Here is a 23,073-nt window from a genome sequence, read left to right on the forward strand (position 1 = left end):
AATAAAGTCCAAGTTGGTTTTTTTAAAGAATAAAGATTGACTCTCGCATTTTACACATTGTGCCCTTTAGCAAAAGGGTGCAAGTTTTTGCTTCGGTAGTAGTAGGGATAATTTTTACCCATTGCAACACACGGTGCAGTGCAGTTTTACTAGTTTTGGACAGAAATATGCTGGGAGCAGTGGGTCCAAAATGGAAACAACAGCGCCCACTTTTGCAGTCCAGCCCCTTTTGAATCACACAATTCGCAAATATCTAGCAAACCCCACAGTTCATAAGCGGGGCAAGACGGACAACGGAAGTTTCTCCATAAACCCCTTTGAACAAGTTACAGTATTTCTGAATCCCGATCCCCAAACCCCCAAACCCTAGCTCGCCGGAGCTGCGCAATCGGGTGAATTCTCAAGCGGTTCAATACGAGGCGTCGGCCTCTTAGCCTACACCGTTTGATGCCTCTGAAGCCTCGTGATTGACCGCACAATTCGTATAATCCATGGAGCCGCAACCTCCGCCTCCTCCCGCCGTGGAGACGCACTTCGCCGATCTCTGCAAGGTCAGATATTTCTTCGTCACTGCTGAAATCCTCTGACGTCCGGGGTGAGAATTCTCTTACTAATTACTGAAGGTTTGATGCAGGAGTTGGAAGTGGACGAGGGCGTCGCTGGCGAGGCCGCGGCGTTGCTGGAGGAGGGGAAGGACGTGTTTCTCACGTCCCCTTCGTTTGGGAGCAAATCGGTAAGGAATGCTCTCTTTTGTGCTGAAATTCTCAATTCTTACGCGATTTCTTGCTAAGTTTTGGATTGGATCCTTGCAGCCCGAGGATGTGGAGAGGCTATGTTTTGCTTTCGTGCTTTACTGCGTGGCTAAGCTGAAGGGAAAGGGGATGAAGGAGGAGAGCTCCAGGGTTAGGCTGTGGAAGATCTTGGAGGGATGCAAACTCAAGTGCGTGATGTCTGTTATGATGGTTGTAATTCTGGTTTTGTAAATATTAGCGTTTGGTTGAATTGGTTGCGGTTTCCTTTTGTTTTCTTTGCAGGTACAATGATTTCTTCAAGGAATCACAGCAGCTTCTTTCGAAGATTGACCATGTTTTACGGAGCCGGTATGGGACGGATTGGGAAGATCAGCTAGAGGTGGGTTGATGGTCAATCCTGTTTCGTTTTCAACAGACTGAGATGAGATCTTCATGAGGTGCAGGTGCTAACTTGGTTATTTCTGTACTGGTGTTGTAACTTGTGGTTCCAGCTGAAACAACTGCAGAGTTTGGTAAATCTGTTGGCAGATGCAAGCAGGTGAAATCCTTTACGTGCCATAAGATCACCTTCAGTTTGGTAATAGTATAACCAGTGGATTTTCTTCTCTTTCAGCAGGATGGGGTGTTCATAATTTCGTTAAAAATAATATATAATTGATTATCTTGTGATTTGTTTATTTGTTCTGCATGGTAATTCTAATTTTAAAGTATGCTCAATATGACAGGTTCTATTGTAAAGCATTTAATGAGCTATTCTTAAGTACTAGTACTGGCCAGGAGCCTGGATCGACTAAAAGTAATCCTGAATATTTTTGTTTTGGGTGGCTATTTTTCTTAGCCCTCCGTTCAAAATCACCAGAATTGTATAAGGACTTGGTATCCTGCATCCATGGATTAGTTGCCATATTGGTCAGCCCCCGCCCCCTCTTCTGTTTTGATTTTGTTATATACTATTCAGCCTTTAGTAATACGAGCAGGTACATTTCAAAAAAATAATTTAATACGAGCTCGTATTTATGTTCAAGTGACCAGTTTCCCAAATAGCCACCACTTTATCTTATCCTTTCTATTCTTTCTTGGGCTTAATTTGTCAAAATTGTTTAATCTGTGGCAGGCCATACTTTTAATTCATGTACCTGCTAAATTTAGGAGCTTCACAATCGAAGGTTCTTCTCACTTAAGTAAATATTCCCACCTTTATATCAGTTATTATTTCTTGAAGGCACACTCCTTAATTTAGTTGTCATTATGCAACACATAGTTACAATTTTGTTTTGCCGTTCTAATCCAATTCAGTAAAACAAACGGTGAGGGGTGTTGATCTCCTTGCTTCGTTATGTCATAACTATCATACCTCTGAAGACCGCTTGAAAGAAATGATGGGGAAGTTTCACAAGGCTATAGAGGTGTTTTTCAGCACGAAAGCAGTAAGGGCTTCAGAGTGCAAACTAGAAACTTTGGATAAAATAGATACAGGCATGACCCGTATATCCATTCTCTCCCGTGCACACAGACCTATTGAGTTTCGGTTATTTTGCTATGTTTAATTAGCTTATTAAGTGTTGTGTTGTTATGGTGGCAGATGGTCTAATTTATTTCAGAGATCTCCTTGATAAGGAGTGTTTTCATTCAAATTTTGAGAAGTTGGAGAAGCTAAGTAGTACCACTAGCTGGGAAGGGGAGCTTGATTTGAAAAGGTTTTTGATCAATAATGACAATATAATCAGTGCTGAGAACTCTTCTAGAGATTTCACTAATCTAAGCTGCCCAAAGGTATCCTCAGTAATTCATAATTATGTCAGTAGTCTAGACTGAATTCCTTCCCCACATGATTTTGACCCTCTCATTTTGCAGCGTGTCTTTGAAACATTAGCGTCGCCTACAAAGACAATAAAGAACATGTTGACTGTCCCTAGTTCCCCTTCATCACCTGTCAATGGTGGCTCAGTTAAGGTAGTGCAGATGACACCAGTGACTTCTGCCATGACAACTGCTAAGTGGCTTCGTGGGGTGATATCTTCGTTGCCAGAGAAGCCTTCGTCTAAACTTGAGAAATTTCTTTCGTCTTGTGATACAGATTTGACAAGTGATGTAACAAAAAGGGTCAGCATAATTTTGGAAGCAATTTTTCCAACTAAGCCTTCTGGCCATTGGGGTGGTTCCATGGGCCTGAATTGTACAAATGCCTTTGATATTCCATGGGCCGAAGCAAGAAAAATGGAGGCCTCCAAGTTGTACTATAGGGTGTTGGAGGCAATTTGCAGAGCAGAATCACTCAATACTAATGTAAATAATCTGACTCCATTGTTGTCAAATGAGCGTTTTCACCGATGCTTGATTGCATGTTCAGCCGAACTGGTTTTGGCAACACATAAGACAGTCATCATGATGTTCCCTGCTGTCTTGGAGAGTACTGGTCTAACTGCATTTGATTTGAGCAAGATAATTGAAAACTTCGTGAGACATGAAGAAAGCCTTCCAAGAGAATTGAAAAGACATTTAAATTCATTAGAAGAACAGCTTTTGGAAAGCATGGCGTGGGAGAAAGGTTCATCACTGTATAATTCACTGGTTGTTGCCAGGCCATCACTTGCTTCGGAAATAAATCGCCTTGGTCTTTTGGCTGAATCAATGCCATCTCTTGATGACATAGTAGCAAGGCAGAATTTCCATGCTGAAGACTTGCCAGCTACACCATCTAAAAAACGGGCTGCCGATTCAGGTACATTGCTATTCGGCCTTGACTTCATCTGAAGTTTTCTGAGACCAACTCTTCAGAAACTTCAAACCGAGTAGTCCTGGTATTGAGGTTGTTACTTGCAGATTGTTCATCTTCTGATCAATTTTGTCTATTTTGGTATTTTGAGATGTCCATCTGCCAATTTGATTGCACAGTGTTCATGCTCCTTACATCAGTCTTATCCCTTAAGTAGAGTCAGTTTTTCTCTACACATTAGGAATTTTTTGACCTTTTTACTGAGAATACCACGGATGTCATTTCTTCACAAAACTTAACACGGGAGTAGATTGGGCACCCAGGTTTGATATCCCAAAATTCCAATTTTTTTTTTAATTTAATATTCATATAGGAGGGTGGAGCACCCCAGAGCTCCAAATCCTCATCCAGATCTTATAAGAGCTTGAATGGATTTACTGGCTGGATGGTCAAGTCTTGTCTACCATATAAAGGGGCCGACCCCTCAATAAAGCAGAGAAGAATATTGTCATTTACTTTTTTCTACTTTTCAATAATTAGGGTTATGTCGATCCTTCTAGTGCAAGTTTGGTTGGGCGGTTCGTGCTTGACAGACTACGGTCCCCAGAATCTAAAAACTAGCCTTTCTACAATTGTGAAAAAGTAGTATGCATCAATAAAACCTGAGGTTGCTATAAACTTGGTTATTCATGACAGTATGTTCGGCTTACTGCAGCTGGTCCATTAACTAGTACTCCCTCCGTTCCAAAATAGATGACCCAACTTTGTACTAACTTTGTACTAAAGTTAGTACAAAGTTGAATCATCTATTTTGGAACGGAGGGAGTACATGTCATGTACTGAAATTTTCAAAGAGTAGTCTAGTGGCCTTATTTTTGTTTATATGAACTGTAGCATGATTGCTTGTAGCTGAGACATGCCTGCAGAGTGAATGGTATGCCAATATGGGGGCATATTGAGGTGTTCATCATGCAAGATCTTCAAAGTTCAATAACCATAAGAACCTAATTGTGATTCTATTTGAAACAAGCAGTTCTGCAATCTTACGTAACTGCCAATGGTTTTAAGTTCTTCTGTTAATTGCTTCACATGTTCAATGTAGATGAGAATGGTGACAGTAGGTCACCAAAGAGATTATGCATTGAACCGAGGAGCACACTGGTAGACCAAATTTCACAGACACCACCAGCAAAACAAAGCTATACTTTGAAAGCGAAATGGCGTCCTCTCCAGTCGACATTTGCAAGGCCTGTCTCACATTTCAGTTTTACTAGTTTCCAGACATAGTATTTTTATGTTAACCAAACTTTCATATTTTTTCTGAATGTTATATTTATACTTGTTTCTTGTGCAGTCCCACTGTCAGCAATCTGGTTGGGGGGAATGAAAAATGTGCTGAAGTAGGGGTTCACATCTTCTTCTCCAAAGTGCGGGTCTTGTAATTTAATCTTCATTTTTGACCATTTAGTTCTGTTTTCATGTTTCTGATTCTGGGTTGAACTTTCGTAGATCTTGAAGTTGGCTGCTATTAGAATAAGGAACCTGTGTGAAAGGCTTCGGCATGTGGAACAGACAGAGCATGTCTATAATATCTTCAAGCAGATTCTTGATCAACAGACAACTTTATTTTTTAACCGACACATTGATCAGCTTATCCTTTGTTCCCTCTATGGTGTTGCAAAGGTCTTGCTTATGCTAGCCAATTAGCTCTATATTACATCTTTTGAGTTCTCTCTGCTGACAACAGCTCTTCTGACAGGTTTCTCAATTGACACTGACGTTCAAGGAGATTGTCAACAATTACAAAAGGGAACAGCAATGTATACCAGAAGTTTTTAGAAGTGTCTTTGTTGTGAATACAAATCACAATGGAGTATGTACATGAATATGAAATTTCACTTTATTTTTCTTTTCTTCTGATAATTCTTTCCTGAACTTCTGGCTTCATCTTTGTTGTTCTTCTCTTCTGACAATTCTTTTTCTTTCTGTCAGGGACTTGGATCACGCCATGTTGACATCATTGTTTTTTATAATGAGGTGTTTGTTCCAGCAGTCAAGCCTTTCCTGGTGGCATTAATCCCTTCTGGTGGTGCTCATCCGGACAACAAGAAGAATCCTAATAGTATTTGCTCTGCTCTTTAGTTTTATCTTGTGTCTATTAACTTATGATTAACTAATACCATTTTAATCACCTTCATTGTAGGCCAAATTCCTGGATCACCAAAGTCACCCCCCTTCTCAAATCTACCAGATATGTCCCCAAAGAAAGTCTCATCTTCCCATAATGTTTATATTTCTCCTCTGCGGCAAACCAAGGTGTGATTTTTGTGCTTGCTCATTTCCATTTTCAATTGTTTTACTTTTTTTTTTCTGTTTTTCTTCGTCTAGTATATTTAAATTGTTAGGCTGACCTGTATACCTATATATGCTGTCTGTCAGTGTGCCTTTAGTTTGATAGGTTTATGCATGATATTTCCATATAGCGTGTTCATGTTCTAAATTCTCCATAGGACTATTTTAGGGTACTCTTTGCTTTTGAATCAATAACTGTGGCAATTCTAGCAATACAGGTCATCAGACTACCTTTTATACTGTTAAAGAGCGTGCAAGTTGTAACACTTCCTACTGCTGTTATTTCCTGTGTCGCCACATTTCACTTAATTCTTTTGTTTGCGGGACGCTTCACTCTTAAGTATGCTCAGGCTAATAGGTCCATTTTGAAAAAGTGGAGGAAAGTTGCCTACGGTTCAAATCGTAGTGTGCAAAGCAACTCATCAAGTAAACGTTTATATTCCTGACTGGATTTTTGTCGGAGTAATGGGCCACGGGTAGCCTAACCCGAGCCCCAGAACCTTTCAAGACATCGGGGCCGGCTGCGCCCCTCAAGACGTCAAGATAGCCTGACTGGATTTTTGTCGGAGTAATGGGCCACGGGTAGCCTAACCCGAGCCCCAGAACCTTTCAAGACATCGGGGCCGGCTGCGCCCCTCAAGACGTCAAGATAGCCTGACTGGATTTTTGTCGGAGTAATGGGCCACGGGTAGCCTAACCGGAGCCCCAGAACCTTTCAAGACATCGGGGCCAGCTGCGCCCCTCAAGACGTCAAGATAGAGCGCCGCCTTCTGGCGGCTGGCTGGCCGAACGGCCGACTGCCGGAAGGCGGCCATGGCCATGTTCAGGAAGACGGCTCCAAGACGGGCCGACTCCTAGCAGGCGGCCTCCAGAGAGGCCGACTTCTAGCAGTCGGCCCATGGCGCCCTCAAAAGTCTGCGCCTCCATTAAGATGACAAGACAGGGTGAGGCTGCAGTATAGCCCATCACCCCCGTATCCAGGGCCGGGCGTGGCCACAGTGCCCCGTACGGGGGGAGATCTCCGCCCGGCGCGACACTGTTGCCACTCCGCCCCTGACATCACCCTTGTTAGGCGGAGCCCTGCTCCCACGACCGCTTGTCGGTACGGCCCGAAGACGGCGGGCCCTACCGGTCAGCGAGAGCCCGGAAGACGGCGGAAGCCTCACTAGTCGGACCCGAGGGAAGCCGGCTCCCAGCAAGCGGCCCGCTCCTTCCCCGGGCCCCACGCGCCATTAACCAGATAAGACGCGGAGTGGCTATAGTGATCTCCCGCCAGGCGGCGGGACTGTAGCCACGCTCCCCTGACCAAGCAAGCGTCATTAGCGTCACGTCTACATTAATCAGCCGCCGGCAAGACCCGCGAGCGGCGGGCCCGGCGGGGGCGGCCTGTCGGCTCTTTACCAGACCAGTCGGCGGGGGCGGCCTGTCGGCTCTTTACCAGACCAGTCGGCGGGGCCCACCAGGCGGCGGGCCCCAGCAGTCGGCGGAGAAGCCGGCGACCAGAGAGACTGACAGCCAGGTCCTACACCCAGCCAGATTACTATTTTACCCCTGGGGGTAGGCCTATATAAACCCCCCCAGGGCACCCATGCAAAGGGTTCGAACCTGTTAGAGTTAGACATACACCTAGGGGAGAGGAGAGCAAGCCCTGCCTTCTTCTACCTCTAGCATACAACTCGAGGAGCACCATTTGTACTCACTAGTGCCTTAGTGATCATGCGGAGACCCCGCAGAGCAGGACTAGGGGTGTTATCTCCTAGGAGAGCCCCGAACCTGGGTAAAGTGCGCCGGCGTTCGTGTCTACGCCTCATCCCGCTTCCAGGCACCGGCGACGTTCTACTCGCTCCCACCATGATAAGCCATCCATTGGCATATGTTGCATCCAACCCCCGACATTTGGCGCCCACCGTGGGGCAAGGTGCACCGTCTCCCGGAGACGTGTTCTGGACGGGAACCCTGTTCCTTCCTGACGAGCGCAGCCAGCCCGGCACGCCAGACGGCGTCTGCGCCGACGCGCTGCACGGCGCGGAGGTCGCCTGTGCGGCGAGCTGCCTCGCCGATCTTGTTGGCGAGATTCGCCTCTCCGACGAGCCCGCGTCTGATGCGGGCACTGAGGGCCCCGAGAGCCGCCTTGTGAGCCTCCTCGATCAGCTCCACGTCTCCAGCGAGCCTGCTGTAGACTTGGAGTCGGTTGGCTCCACCGACCCGATGTTGGTCGACTCCGACACAGCGTCGCTCGACCCGTTCGCCACCTACGTGGTCTATGATGAGCCGCTTCCTCGTGCGGACAGCGGCGACAGCACCGTCACGGAAGTGCTCGTCATTAGCCACGGCGAGCACTCTGGCGGAGGTGGCCAGGATCCATTGCAGACGGCGATGCAAGACCTGGCTGCGCCTATCCCGGAAGACGCCGACGCCGAGACGCTGGAAGCACGCCGCGTCCAGCTCGTCGAGAGCGCCAACCGGCTGGCCAGCATGAGACGCCTTTCGGAGGCCTACCAGCGGGAGATGGACCGTGCCGTCGGAGGCACGCCGGCTCCTGTTGGGCCTAGCCGCATTGGCTTGGTCCGGCAGCGTGGCGCGACCATCGCCAGCATGTTCAGGACATATCGTCCCGTCTACGCCACGCCTGCAGAGAACATACGAGCTGCCCAGGTGGCAGCAAACGAGCTAGACAAGCTTGAGGGCGACGAGCGTCGCCACATGACGAAGCGAGTCCTGCAGCTCCTCGACGCGACTGCTGAGCAGCAAGACGCCGGGTGCCGCACTGAAGCGCCCAACCGGCGAAATGACGACCCACCTCCTCGCCGAGACCAAGGCGTGACATCGCGGACGCCGACTGGTGGCGTCCGTGATAAAAGAGACAAGGAGCCGACTGCTAGCCGCAGCCGGACTCGCATCACCATTGAGCGCGATCAAGACGGCCGCCCAAGAGCGCGACCAAGACGGCCGCCCAAGAGCGCGACCAAAACGACGCCCGCCACTGGATCGATCGCCTCAGCCGATCCCTGGCGCTAGAAGATGAGCTGGGTCCGCCTTGCTTCGGCCCCCGCATCCGAGACGGACCTTTCCCCAAGGGGTTCACGCTCCCGAGAGATACACCCAATTACACCGGCTCCGTGAAGCCGGAAGACTGGCTGGTCGACTACTCCACAGCAGTCAGCATAGCGAATGGCAACAAGCGTGTTGCCGTAAAGTACGTTCCGCTCATGCTCCAGGGCACGGCCCGGACATGGTTGAACAGCCTGAAGCCCCGCAACATCAACAGCTGGGTTGATTTCACTGAAGCATTCATCCGCAACTTCACCAGCACGTACAAGCGGCCGCCCAAGCCTCGCCAGCTCTCCTTGTGCGTCCAGGACCCCAACGAGTTGACTCGCGACTACCTCACGCGCTGGGCCGAACTGCGCAACTCTTGCGAGGGCGTGCACGAGGTGCAGGCCATCGAGTACTTCACTGCCGGGTGCCGAGAGGGCACCCTCCTCAAGCACAAGCTTCTCTGCGACGAGCCGGCGACCCTCGATGAACTGCTGATCATAGCAGACAAGTACGCCACGGCCGACTCCTCCATGAAGGCAGAGATCCAAGTTAATGCGTCGGGCAAGGTAGCCCCTCAAGCTCCTCGGACCCCGGCTGGTGACACCAGTCGGCGACAGCAACCAAACGACAACAAGCGCAAGGCCATGCAGCCGGCTTCCACGAGCCGGCAGGTGGCAACAGTTGAAGATCAGCAGTCGGAAGGACAACCTCCTCCCAAGCGCCAGAAGGGCGGCAAGCCCAACTGGTTGCCCGCCTTCTCATACAAGCAGACCCTTGATGCACCCTGCAAGTTCCACAGCGGCGCAAAGCCGTCCAATCACACCACCCGGAAATGCCACTGGCTCACCAGGATCGCCAAGGGTGATGGACTCCAGCCCCCCTGCCGGCCCGCCGCCTCCTCAGCAGCCGGCGGTTCGGCCAGTTGGTGCGATACAAGATGAATATCTTAAAGAGCATGGAGCCTATGTCGTGTTCACCAGCGTGGCCGACGACAGGCGCAACAAACGGCAGCAGCAGCAAGAAGTAAATGCAGTAGCATCAGAGACCCCCAATTCATGCATTGGTCTAAGAAGCCCATCAGCTGGAGTAGAGCCGACCACCCGGAGGTGATGCCCAATCCCGGCTCTTACGCTCTGGTGTTGGATGCCACCTTTGCCACGGAGAGGCGAGCTGCTCGCTTCTCCTGAGTTCTGATAGATGGTGGCAGCAGCATCAATATCCTGTACAAAGATACCATGGAGAAGTTGGGAATCAAGCAGAGACATCTTCAGCCCAGCCAGACTGTTTTTCATGGCATTGTTCCAGGCCTTTTCTGTTCACCAATCGGCAAGACTCAGATAGGTGTCCTCTTCGGGGACAAAAATCATTTCCGCTGAGTCAGTCTAGTTTGAGGTGGTGGACCTCGAGAGCCCTATCACGCATTGCTTGGCCGGCCTGCCCTGGCCAAGTTTATGGCGGTCCCCCACTATGCTTACCTGAAGATGAAAATGCCGAGCTCCAAGGGAATCCTGACCATAGCAGGGGACTACAAGAAGTCGTCCGCCTGTGCAGCAGAGAGTAGCCGGTTAGCCGAGTCCCTCGTGATCGTGGCTGAGAAGCGGCTCCTTGACCGAGTTGTGGCGATGGCTGGCAAGCAGCCGGAAATGTCACCCAACCCCAAGGAGTCGGAAGCCGAGGGCTCGTTCAAGCCGGCAAAGGAGACAAAGAAGATACCCTTGGACCCAGAGCACCCGGAGAGGCACGTTGTCATAGGTGCGAACCTTGACAGCAAATAGGAAGGCGAGCTCGTCGATTTCCTCCGTGAGAATCGGGACATCTTTGCATGGTCTCCCAAGGACATGCCGGGTGTTCCGACGGAATTCGCCGAGCACAAGCTACACGTCCAGTCTGATGCCAAGCCAGTCAGGCAACCCTTGCGCCGCCCGTCGAAGGAGAAGAGAAGAGTTGTTGGAGAGGAGATAGCCTGGCTTCTAGCAGCCGGCTTCATCATGAAAGTATTCTTTCCAGAATGGTTAGCCAACCCGGTCCTGGTGCTCTAGAAGAACAAGCAGTGGTGCATGTGTATCGATTATACCAGCCTCAACAAAGCATGCCCCAAAGACCCATTTGCCTTGCCAAGAATTGACTAAGTAATAGACTCCACAGCCGGATGCGAGCTGTTGAGCTCCTCAAGCAACTCGGCAGAAACACCCACGTCTATGTGGACGATGTTGTGGTAAAGACGGAGAAGCGTGGAACGCTGCTAGAAGACCTCAAAGAGACTTTTGAGAACTTGCGCCGATTTCAGATAAAGCTAAACCCGGAGAAATGCGTCTTTGGAGTACCAGCCGGCCAGCTTCTTGGCTTCCTGGTCTCAGAGCGCGGCATAGAGTGCAACCCTGTGAAGATCAAGGCCATCGAGAGGATGGAAGTGCCCACCAGACTGCTGGACGTGCAAAAATTCACCGGCTGCTTGGCATCCATCAGCCGTTTCATCAGTCGGCTGGGCGAGAAGGCTCTTCCCCTGTACCAGCTCATGAAGACCACTATTTTTCGAGTGAAACGACAAGGCGGATGAAGCTTTTCTCCAGCTCAAGAAGATGTTGACCACTCCGCCTGTCCTGGCGGCTCCGACTCCTAAGGAGCCCATGCTCCTCTACATCGCCGCCGCTAGCCGGGTGGTCAACACGGTCATAGTTGTGGAACGTAAGGAAGAAGGCAAAGCACTACCAGTCCAGAGACCGGTGTATTACCTGAGTGAAGTGCTGTTCGCCTCCAAGCAAAACTACCCCCACTACCAGAAGATGTGCTACGGCGTGCACTTTGCCGTCAAGAAACTGAAGCCATACTTCCAAGAGCACCCAATCACTGTGGTCTGCACAGCTCCGCTTGCCGAGATCATTGGAAGCCGAGATGCTTCAGGCCGAGTGGCCAACTGGGCCATAGATTCGGCCCCCTACACCATCTACTACCAGCCTCGCACCACCATCAAGTCGCAAGCACTGGCCGACTTCCTCGTCGACTGGGCCGGGACCCAGTACCTGCCGCCAGCGCCAGATTCCACCCATTGGTGAATGCACTTTGATGGTTCCAAGATGCGTACCGGTTTGGGAGCCGGCATCGTTCTCACCTCTCCCAAAGGCGACAAGCTCAGATATGTGCTGCAAATTCACTTTGCCGCCTCCAACAACGTTGCTGAATACGAAGCACTCATTCACGGGCTCCGGCTTGCCAAGGAACTCGGCATTCGTCGGATCCTGTGTTATGGAGATTCCGACTTGGTGGTCCAGCAGTCGTCAGGTGATTGGGACGCCAAGGATGCAAACATGGCGAGCTACCGCTTCCTCGTTCAACAACTCAGTGGATACTTTGAAGGATGCGAGTTCCTCCATGTGCTAAGAAATGACAATGAGCAAGCAGATGCCTTGGCACGAGTCGGCTCCACCCGGCAAGCAATACCAGCCGGCGTCGCCCTGCAACGCCTCCTTAAGCCGTCTGTCAAGCCATCGCCAGAATCGGATTCCATCTTTGTGCCGGCCCCTCCTGAAGCAGTCGGATCCGACTTGAGGACCCCAGCAGCCGGCACGGGGAATTCGGCAGGTGACCCGGGGACTGCAGCAGCCGCACCCGGCCCGGGGACTTCAAAACCCGGCCCGGGGACTGCAGCAGTCGGCCCGGGGACTTCATCGACTCAGCAAGCGGCAGCCGGCTCCAACCCGCCGCCTCCCGGCCCAACCGCCCTCGTGCAAGTAGCAGTCCTAACAGTCGAAGAAATTGCAGCACCTTCATGGGCCCAGCCTATCCTCAATTTTCTGGTGAACAAAGAGCTGCCGACTGATGAGATCTCGGCCCGACAAGTGCAACGCCGGGCAGCAACATACACCATAGTCAACAGAGAACTTGTGAGGCGCAGTGTCACTGGTGTTTACCAGCGCTGCGTAGAGCCGGAGCAAGGCCAAGCAATCCTCAAAGATATCCATCAAGGCGAGTGTGGTCACCACGCGGCTCCAAGAGCACTCGTGGCCAAAGCTTTCCGCCACGGTTTTTTCTGGCCGACTGCTCTAGAAGACGCCAAAGAATTGGTCCAGAAATGCAAAGGGTGGTAGAAGTTCCGCTTCAAACCACATCAGCCGGCTTCTGCACTCAAGACTATCCCCATTGCTTGGCCCTTTGCCGTCTGGGGCCTAGACATGGTGGGACCATTCAACACAGCGCGTGGCGGCTTGACTCATCTGCTTGTTGTAGTGGACAAGTTCACCAAGTGGATAGAAGCAAAGCCAATTAAGAAATTGAATGGTCCGACTGTTGTGACTTTCATCTCCGACATCACCATCCGGTATGGCATACCACACAGCATCATCACCGACAATGGCACAAACTTTGCCGAAGGCGCCTTGGCCCGTTTCTGCGCGACGCAGGGCATCGGACCGGACTTAGCGTCCGTTGCCCATCCGCAGTCAAACGGTCAAGTGGAGCGAGCAAACGGCCTCATTTTGTCCGGCATCAAGCCCTGACTGGTCGAACCTCTGGAGCGTTTGGCCGGCTGTTGGCTCGATGAGCTGCCGGTCGTCCTCTGGAGCCTGCGCACAACTCCGAACAAGTCAACCGGCTTCACGCCTTTCTTCCTTGTCTACGGTGCCGAAGCCGTCATCCCGACGGACATAGAATTCGACTCCCCTCGAGTCACCATGTACACCGAAGAGGAGGCAGAAGAAGCACGACAAGACGGCGTTGATCTGCTGGAAGAGGGCCGGCTGTTGGCACTCAGCCGGTCCACCATCTACCAGCAGAGCCTGCGCCGATACTACAACCGGAAGGTTAAGCCAAGATCCTTCCAAGAGGGAGACCTTGTGCTTCGACTGACCAGCGAACAGCCGGCCAGCACAAGTTCTCGGCACCTTGGGAAGGCCCCTTCATCATCAGCAATGTGTTGGGCAACGACTCCTACTACCTCATCGACGCTTAGAAGCCTCGAGCACGCAAAAGAGATGACTCCGGCAAGGAGACGGAGCGACCATGGAATGCAAACCTCCTTCGAAGGTTTTACAGTTGATGCAGTATGTACCACGCCAACTTTTGTATTAAGTACGAAGACTCCGGGTCCCCGAGAAGAGTTCGGGAACTGCCCTCTTTTATCTATATGATAAGTATTACGCCTGTCATTGTGATATTTCATTAGTCCGTCCGGCATCGGGTTCGACCAGTCGACCCGGGGACTTGCCGCCTTGTGCTATGTAATGCTTCCTGCAGCCGCACAAGTAATGCGTTGGCACTTAAGCCCTCTCCTGTCAGAAGCCGCAGCTCGCAGAGCGGCTGTCCGGCGGGCAAGAGTAAAGGCAGAAAGAGTGTCTGCATGAAAAATGGCTAAGGATCCAAAGCGTGCACATAGCTCAAGCCGGCTTCCCGCGTCGCAGCAGCCGGCCAGCCGGCTTCTACTTAACTTGCTAGAAAACTCTAACCGGCTAAGTACTTGCCTCCCCGAAAGTGGCTAAGTACTTGACCCAGCCACAGTCCGCAGAGCGGCTGTTCGGCTGGCAAGACGGCAACCAAGGGAAGGCGGCAAAGGAAAAAAGCCAAAAGAGCAGAAAGCAAAGAAAGATAGAACTCGGCAAATATATTTACACATCAAAAGGCCCTTGGCCGACATTCAACAAAAGTTTGGAATACACCCCGCGGGTGGAATTGTGCGAAGTTAACGAAGTTTGTCGAGACTGATGAGCAGGAAGAAACAAAGGTAAAATGGCAGCCTAGGAAGCAGCAGACGGGTTCGGCGGAATGGTGGAGTCGGTGGTGCCGGCTGGTGGAGCGGCCGGCTGGTCGGTCTCCGCTTGGTCGCCTTCAGCAGCAGCCGGCTCGCTCGGGCGTGGCTCGTTGCTGGAGGCGCGGTCGAGCTGAGGCTGGCTGTCCGCTCCGACCTCTGGCGCCTCCTCCTCATCTTCCTCCTTCTCGTCTTCTCCCTCGTCGCTGGAGTCGATCACTTCGGCCGAGTCCTCGCCGTCCTCTGGGTGCAGCCCGAACCACTCTGGTGGCGCTTCGGCGCTGTTCTCGGCCCACTCCGGGATGAAGATGCTGGTGTTGGTATACTCAGTGATTGCCGCCGCCCGCTTGACAAGATCATCCTCCACCGCCACCAGCTCCTCCTGGGCCTCCTGTCGAAACGTGGTCAACCGGGCTAGATTCAACCCAGGGTACCACGCCTTGACGAGCTCCAAGGCCCGGCGTGCTCCAGCCCGGGCCGAGGAGCCCTTCCAGGCCTCAAGATGGCCGGCCGCCACCTCCAGCCAGTCGGCAGTCCGACTGGGAGTGCGCGGTGCCGGCATGTCTGGCCACAGGGCGGCGATCGCCTGGGCGCCGACACGCTGAAGACGGCGCAACATCCGATGAGCCGGCTGGAGACGGGCCTGGATGCTGAGAAGCTGCTCGCTGAGGGTTCGGGGGGCGTCGGCAGCAATCTCCGCACCTTCCGCCCTCCGCCCTTCGCGATCGGCCTCGATGGCCCGATTGGCAGCGACGGAATGACCGGGGAGGAAGTCTGCTCAGACAGAAGAAAAAAGCCAAAGTTAGGAACAAGAAGTCGGTGGCTCGAAGAAGAGTAAAGTGAGAAGCTCACCGTCAACCATGTCTTCAATCTCGCCGAAGCTGGCAGTCAGCATTGTCTCCTTGTCGGTCCAGGCGGAGCGTTCGGTCTCGAACTTAGCTAGGAGACTGGCCTCCTTGTCCTCCGCCTCCTTCTGTGTCTTCTTGAGAAGCTCCGCCTGCTCCGCTAGTTGCGTGACCAGCCGGTCACGCTCTTCGGTCAGCTTGCTGCAGTCCGTCTCCCTGGCGCGAAGCGCGGTGTTGGCTTCGCCCAGCTGCTGCTGCAGGGCGGCGTTGGCCTCTGCAAAAGTAGAAAAAGAAAAGGACATCAACAATCAACAAAAAGAGATATAGTTGCTGGGAAGATCCGGCCTGCGCCCGAATCTCGGGGACTACAGCCCGCGGGTGCGCCAGCGTGCCCCCGCAGAGAAAGAAGTCATCAAGAACAACAAAAAGAAGAACAGTCGCCGGGGAGATCCGGCCCGACTACTCAGCAGTCGGCCCGAATCTCGGGGACTACAGCCCGCGGGTGCGCCAACGCGCCCCCGCAGAGAAAGAAACAAAGACTTACTCCGGCTTTCCGACAAGTCGGCGGTTCGTTGAGCTAGCTCCTGGACTTTGGAGTTGAAGATGGTCGCACGGAGGTTGTGATAATCCTGCAATGAAGATACCAGATAATGTTAGTACTCGGAGCTTGCAAATTAAAGTTCCGAGCCGCCTGCTCAGCAGCCGGCCCGAAACTCGGGGATTACACCCAGTGGGTGCGTTGGTGCGCCCCCATGGAGAAGTATAAAAATCAAAGAAGCAAGAAGTATACCCGGACGTCTACTCGCGACTCCAAAAACGCATTGTTGCAACGCTTAAGAGCGTCGGCCTCGGCATGAAGCTTGGCTTGGACGTCTAGGATCGCCCGGTTCAAAGGGCCCGTCCCGCCTCCCCGCACCCAGCCAGTGGGCGCGGCGCTCGCGGCGGCGGTCTCCTACGGACGGGGCGCCGAGGCCGCCTTTGCGATCCGGCGGCGCGTCGGGGTGCGGATCTCGGGAGTTGGGCCCGTCACCATCTCGTCTCCGGCTGGTGGCGCCGGCGGATCGGCCGGCTGCTTGTCTCGCGCCTCCTCAGAAGGTGGTGGCGGGGGCACGATCACGTCCGGCATGACGACATCGCCGCCGTCCCTCTCCATGATCGGGTGCTCGTCGCCGGCTCCCCCAGTCGGCGCCACGAATTCTGGTGGCGGCGGCGCGGAGTTCAGGGGGGTGACGAATATCGCCGATTGACGGTGCGCGGCTTCCTTGGCCTGCTTCTTCGCCGCGGCAGCAGCCTCGGCCTCCGCCAGCTTCTTCAAAGCGGCGGCCTCCGCCTTGTCTGCCTCCGCCTTCTCCAGGCGGGCGGCTTCCTGCTCCTCGCGCGCCTCCCGCGCGTTTCGCTCCGTCGCTTCCCGGAGGTCGGCGGCCGGATCGATTCGCCGGGTGGTGGTAGAGGTCTCCGCCGACCCAACGATGGAGGCGGCGGCCGACTTCTCGAGAGAGAGCGGAGCCCTAAAATCAAGAAAACGGAGCAAAGGAAATTCAGAAAGAATCAAAGAGAAAGAAGAGCACAAGGGAAAAATAGTTACACCGACACCATAGGAGGCGCCTTTGGGAACTTCTGGTACTTGGCCGCCTTCGCTGCGGCCTCCTTCCGCCTGGCCGCGGCGGTCGGATTCTTGGCCTTCTTCGGCGCACTGTCGAACAAGACGGCGCCTTGCTTACGCTTACGCGTGCCGCCTCGAGCAGTCGGCTCGACGGAGGGGCCCGCGTCCGCCCTGCCGGCTCCGCGCGCAGGGCGCGGCTCTTCTTCCTCATCATCATCGGGCCAGGTCTCGATGCCGCCTTCTTCGGAGCTGCCTGCTTCTTAGACGCCGCCCGTCGCGGTGTCCTCCAAGGCGGCCGCTCCCAAGTCGGGGTCGTCCACATCGCTCACCGCCCGATCCGGCTGGTAGTTGCCACCCGCCCCTACGATGGCAGCCATCGCGTCCGACATGTAGATATGTTTCAAGTGGTGAGAGGCCGGCTGATCAAGACCAAGATCAAGACTAGGACGAGTGTCCAGGAAGAAAGAATTGGAAACTTACCGCGGGCGGCGGGTCGGCACGGGAATATGGCCGCTTGCCGAAGCTCCAGGACCCCTCCAGCTTGAAGCCGGAGATCTCGTTCACCAAGTTCGCGACCTCGGCAGCCAGCATCTCCTTGGTGCTCAGCCGGCACGGGTCGCGATGCCCGCTCATCCGGCTGATCAGGTGCGGCCGGCCTTGGAGTGGGAGAACCCGGCGCACGACGAAAGCAACCAGCAAGTCGGTCGCCTTGAGGCCCTCGGTGTTGGTTAGCTCCCGGAGTCGTTGGATGGCGGCGGCGCCGTCTGCCGACACCGGCTTCGGCTTGTAGCCCCAGCTGGCCCGAGGCTCAGTCGGCGGACCGGCTACGTAAGCCGGCAGGTTGATGAAGTCGACGGCCGGGTCCACATTTCTTCATGTAGAAGTAAGATTGCTGCCACATCTTGACCGACTGTGGCAGCTTGATGGTGGGGAAGGCGTTCTTCGGCGACGGCCGGCGAACCGCGATGAAGGCACCGCACTGGGCAGCCACCTCCCGGACGGAGGTGCCCAGCTTGGTGTAGAAGAATGCTCCCCACAGCTCGATGGTGGGGAGGATGCCGAGATAGCCTTCGCACAGCGTGACGAAGGCGGCTAGGAGCATCACGGTGTTGGGCGTGACCCACAGCTCGATGGTGGGGAGGATGCCGAGATAGCCTTCGCACAGCGTGACGAAGGCGGCTAGGAGCATCACGGTGTTGGGCGTGAGGTGATGAGGCTGGAGGTGATAGAATTCGAGAAATGAACGAAGGAAGCCGCTCGCCGGCAGGCCGAAGCCGCGGATGAAGTGCGAGCGGAAGACGACCCGCTCGCCCTCCCCCGGCGCCGGCGAGATCTCCCCCTCCGGCGGCACGCGCGCCTTCACGTAGCCCGCGCCGGGAAGACGCCGCGTCTCGCGGAGGAAGGTGATGTGGTCCTCATTGACGTTGGACCCGTCCCAGTCTCCTCCTCGCTCGCGCGCCATGGAGAGCTCGACGAAGAAAGGGCACGGCGAGAGAGCCGAGAATGGGCGGGGCAAAGAGGGCTCGGGGCGGGCTAGCTCGACGGAGACAAGCTGCGGCAGCGCTCCGGCGTTGCTCGGGGGCGCTGCGGTGAGAGGAAGGAGGCAAGAGCGGGGTGGAGGGGCGCGCGTGCTCCGCCGCTCCCTTTCCTCCCCCTACTTATAGCCTGCGGGCTATGAAGCCGAGGGGGCGGGCGTGGGATCGTGGGATTAACTGTGCCCACGACCCCACGCTACCACCTTTACCGCGCGAGTTACCGCGCACAGTAACTCCGCGGGGAAACTCAACCGCCCGCCTCGGCCGCAGCGGATCCGCTCGCATGCCGAGGCCCGGTGGTGGCGGGCCCAGCCTGCAGTCGCGTCCCATCACGCGCGTGGGCTGGCAGGCTGGCCCGGCCGGCTGGCGCCACGTGGCACACCCATGCCAGGCGGCGGGCCTCGAAGCTTCGCTAGCACGCCACCTAGTTCCCGCCGTTACATTCGAAATTCCAGATAAATCCGACTGGACGTGGCCGACTTCCCCGGGCGGCCTGCCGGGAGTCGGATGAAGCTTCCACCCATAGCACCCGGAGGAGGAAACTGTTGAGGCTTCTCGGCTCCTCAGCCGCGGCGCCTCACCAGCTTCGGGGACTACTTTCGGAGTAATGGGCCACGGGTAGCCTAACCCGAGCCCCAGAACCTTTCAAGACATCGGGGCCGGCTGCGCCCCTCAAGACGTCAAGATAGAGCGCCGCCTTCTGGCGGCCGGCTAGCCGAACGACCGACTGCCGGAAGGCGGCCATGATCAGGAAGGCGGCTCCAAGACGGGCCGACTCCTAGCAGGCGGCCTCCAGAGAGGCCGACTCCTAGCGGTCGGCCCATGGCGCCCTCAAAAGTCTGCGCCCCCATTAAGATGACATGACAGGGTGAGGCTGCAGTATAGCCCATCACCCCCGTATCCAGGGCCGGGCGTGGCCACAGTGCCCCGTACGGGGGGAGATCTCCGCCCGGCGCGACACTGTTGCCACTCCGCCCCTGACATCACCCCTGTCAGGCGGAGCCCTGCTCCCACGACTGCCTGTCGGTACGGCCCGAAGACGGCGGGCCCTATCGGTCAGCGAGAGCCCGGAAGACGGCGGAAGCCTCACTAGTCGACCCGAGTGAAGCCGGCTCCCAGCAAGCGGCCCGCTCCTTCCCCGAGCCCCACGCGCCATTAACCAGATAAGACGTGGAGTGGCTACAGTGATCTCCCGCCAGGCGGCGGGACTGTAGCCACGCTCCCCTGACCAAGCAAGCGTCATTAGCGTCACGGCTACAGTAATCAGCCGTCGGCAAGACCCGCGAGCGGCGGGGGCGGCCTGTCGGCTCTTTACTAGACCAGTCAGCGGGGCCCACCAGGCGGCGGGCCCTAGCAGTCGGCGGAGAAGCCGGCGACCAGAGAGACTGACAGCCAGGTCCTACACCCAGCCAGATTACTATTTTACCCCTGGGGGTAGGCCTATATAAACCCCCCAGGGCACCCATGCAAAGGGTTCGAACCTGTTAGAGTTAGACATACACCTAGGGGAGAGGAGAGCAAGCCCTGCCTTCTTCTACCTCTAGCATACAACTCGAGGAGCACCATTTGTACTCACTAGTGCCTTAGTGATCATGCGGAGACCCCGCAGAGCAGGACTAGGGGTGTTATCTCCTAGGAGAGCCCCGAACCTGGGTAAAGCGCGCCGGCGTTCGTGTCTACGCCTCATCCCGCTTCCAGGCACCGGCGACGTTCTACTCGCTCCCACCATGATAAGTCATCCATTGGCATATGTCGCACCCAACCCCCGACAATGAGTTGATATATAAGAAAAGGTTGCATTTATTGTAGTTACTGAGGAAACACAGAGCTCGTGGTTGTTCTTTTTTGCGGTGTAGAGCTAGTGGTTGTTGGAGGTTGCACAATGCATCTATAAGCACTTAATGTAACTTAGGTTCAATTGACATACCCATATGTTATGAATGATGCCCGAAATTCCAACCTGTGGTACTGCTATTATATGCTCCCTCCGTTCCTAAATATTTGTCTTTCTAAAGATTTCAACAAGTGACTACATACGGAGCAAAATGAGTGAATCTACACTCTAAAATATGTCTATATATATCCGTATGTGGTAGTCCATTTGAAATCTCTAAAAAGACAAATATTTAGGAACGGAGGGAGTATATTGTTAAACATGTAACTTAGGAAAATGATTCAATACTCCTGGGAGTATGTACTCTCGCTCCTGATATATATACCACATCGATGAATTGAGTATACCCCTTATCATTTTTAATATACTTCATTAAATGTTACTCCCTCCATAACAAAATGGAATACGTTTTTTATGCCCTATGCAAAACCAAAAAAGGTCTTACATTTTGGCAGAGGTTGTACTAGATACCCAAAGCGAGTTTCATGAAAAATTCTATTTCAGACCATATATTTTATATTATTTACACCTAAACTTTTTTTTTATGTTACTCCCTCTGTTTACAAATATAAGATGCTCTAACTTTTTTCTGAATCCGATGTATATAGACACGGTTTAGTTTTTTGTTCACTCATTTCAGTTCGGAAGTAGTCCATATTGTAATATCCAAAACATCTTATATTTGTGAACGGAGGGACTACAGTTTTATACTGCATAAACCGAGGGCTCTGACGATATTTTTTCGTAAAACTTTTTTCGAGGTATCTTAGAATAATTAATAAGGTATATTGAGTATGATGAAGAGGTATAATAAGTTAGTTTAAGAGGTATGTTAAATGTGGGAGTACATACTCCAAGGAGTACAGAAAATTAGTCCAGGGATGGGCAGCACTAGCATATGACCTGGCTGTGATGAGCACACCAAGCTTGATGTTTTCGAAGCAAAGTGATTACTTATATCCATGCAAAGCAGAGACTTACTAGTTACTTTACTTATGGGTAGTCAAGGTGTGTTCCCAAAAAAATTCATGAAGATATATATGCCAGTGAAAAAAAAACTGAACCATCGTGGTGCTGCTAGACTCTTGTCTGCTATAGCATGGTCTGCTTTAACATCAGAACCACACGTGTTTGCCATAACAGCCACTTCGAGTTATTTAGGTCTACAAACTGCAATTCCACTTGCAAGTGGTCTCTGCTAAAACCCTGACTGTATGAGTGCAGTGAAACATATAAGTTATTAATGTATCTTTGTGAACTAACTCTGCAACATGTGCTTCTCTATTGCACTTGACAGAAGGATGCATTGCTTTCACCAAGTTCGAGGAGTTTTTATGCTTGCATTGGCGAAAGCACACATGCTTATCAGAGCCCATCTGAAGATTTGGCCGCTATAAATAATTGTCTAAATTAGTATGTCAACTTTCTTAAAAAATATAAGGCATTTTTTCTTGCTACATGGAGTTGTGTTGACAACACATTGCCATCACTCATTTCACTCTAACCTGCAGCACCAGCAGGAGAATCAACACTCGAATAAACTTTGACATGGTTAGTGATTCAGTGGTAGCTGGCAGTCTGGGCCAACCACATGGTGTCCCTGCCTCTTCGGATCCTGCAGGTTCATTCAGTTTCTTGTCAAGGAAGGACAACCCAGGACCAGATTCTTGAGCAAATAAATGAGCATCTCCCTCTGTATATAGCTCACGACCCCACAGAAGGCCTTCTGTTCTTCTGAATAAGTGGGTGAACTCAGAATGCTTCAACTGTACTACATCTGTGTGTTAGGGAGTAGCAGCAGTATAAAAGTGGGTGATTACTTAGCATTAGCGTTCCTGGTGTATCATTTTATTTTCCAGCTGATGAAAAACAGTAGGGTGTAAGCTGTGTAAAATAATAACTGGCGTTATGTTTCAGTGTATAATCTGTTGGCGTTTACTGTAGAAAATCTAGCATGTGACTTGTGGAATGCTTTTACTGTCCCAGTTTCTCGTCAGTGATCGAAAGTGGAAAATGCTTTTCTGCTTCCGAGCTCAAATGAGCTCGGTGAATAGTAAAATAAAAAAAATTCAGAAAATTTCAATTTTTTTTGGGAGAAACATTGACAAAAGTTCTAAGACAAATTCAGTGCATTCCTATAAGGTGTGGCAAAAAAGACAAATTCAGTGCTCCAAAATGCTTTTGAAAGTAGCATTTTTAGAGTATTGATTTTTATTTTTTGCCGTGCCTTATAGGAATGTGATTTGATGACAAAATTTTTCAAGCACTTGAAACTTTTGTCAATGTTTTTTTCAAAAACTTTTTGGAATTTTTTATTTTGTTTTTATTTTACTGTTCACTCGAGCTCATTTGAGCTCGGGTGCAGAAACTCTTCTGCGTCCACCAGTGACGTACTATTATCCTCTGATAGTATAGCATTAATTTGTTTGTACTACCTTCTTGTGGTATGTGTAATGGAAACCGGGTGTGACTATTTTTTTTTTTTTTGCAAATCAAGAGCTTTCATTCATCTAAACAAAGGGATTACAACCGTTCAGCAAGCAGGGAACAAAGAAGTTTGGTACATAATTAATCCATAAAAAATCTTCTATTCTCCCAGG

The 23,073-nt window shown here is 52.4% G+C and overlaps 1 protein-coding gene across 1 annotated transcript; it reads left to right on the top strand.

The window, feature by feature from the left end:
• Positions 1–258: 258 nt before the first annotated feature.
• Positions 259–22,442, top strand: LOC109762409 (retinoblastoma-related protein 2). Its single transcript, XM_020321261.4, has 18 exons — positions 259–551; positions 635–733; positions 813–940; positions 1,035–1,131; positions 1,244–1,290; positions 1,478–1,661; positions 1,867–1,933; positions 2,049–2,228; positions 2,335–2,525; positions 2,607–3,474; positions 4,571–4,715; positions 4,823–4,895; positions 4,978–5,151; positions 5,228–5,341; positions 5,461–5,590; positions 5,672–5,784; positions 21,771–21,886; positions 21,985–22,442. Exons 1-18 carry the CDS (start codon positions 492–494, stop codon positions 22,142–22,144), a joined length of 2,946 nt encoding a protein of 981 aa, XP_020176850.1. The 5' UTR covers positions 259–491; the 3' UTR covers positions 22,145–22,442.
• Positions 22,443–23,073: the final 631 nt, after the last annotated feature.

This window comes from Aegilops tauschii, chromosome 4 (assembly GCF_002575655.3).
Source record: "Aegilops tauschii subsp. strangulata cultivar AL8/78 chromosome 4, Aet v6.0, whole genome shotgun sequence".
Lineage (NCBI taxonomy): Eukaryota > Viridiplantae > Streptophyta > Magnoliopsida > Poales > Poaceae > Aegilops > Aegilops tauschii.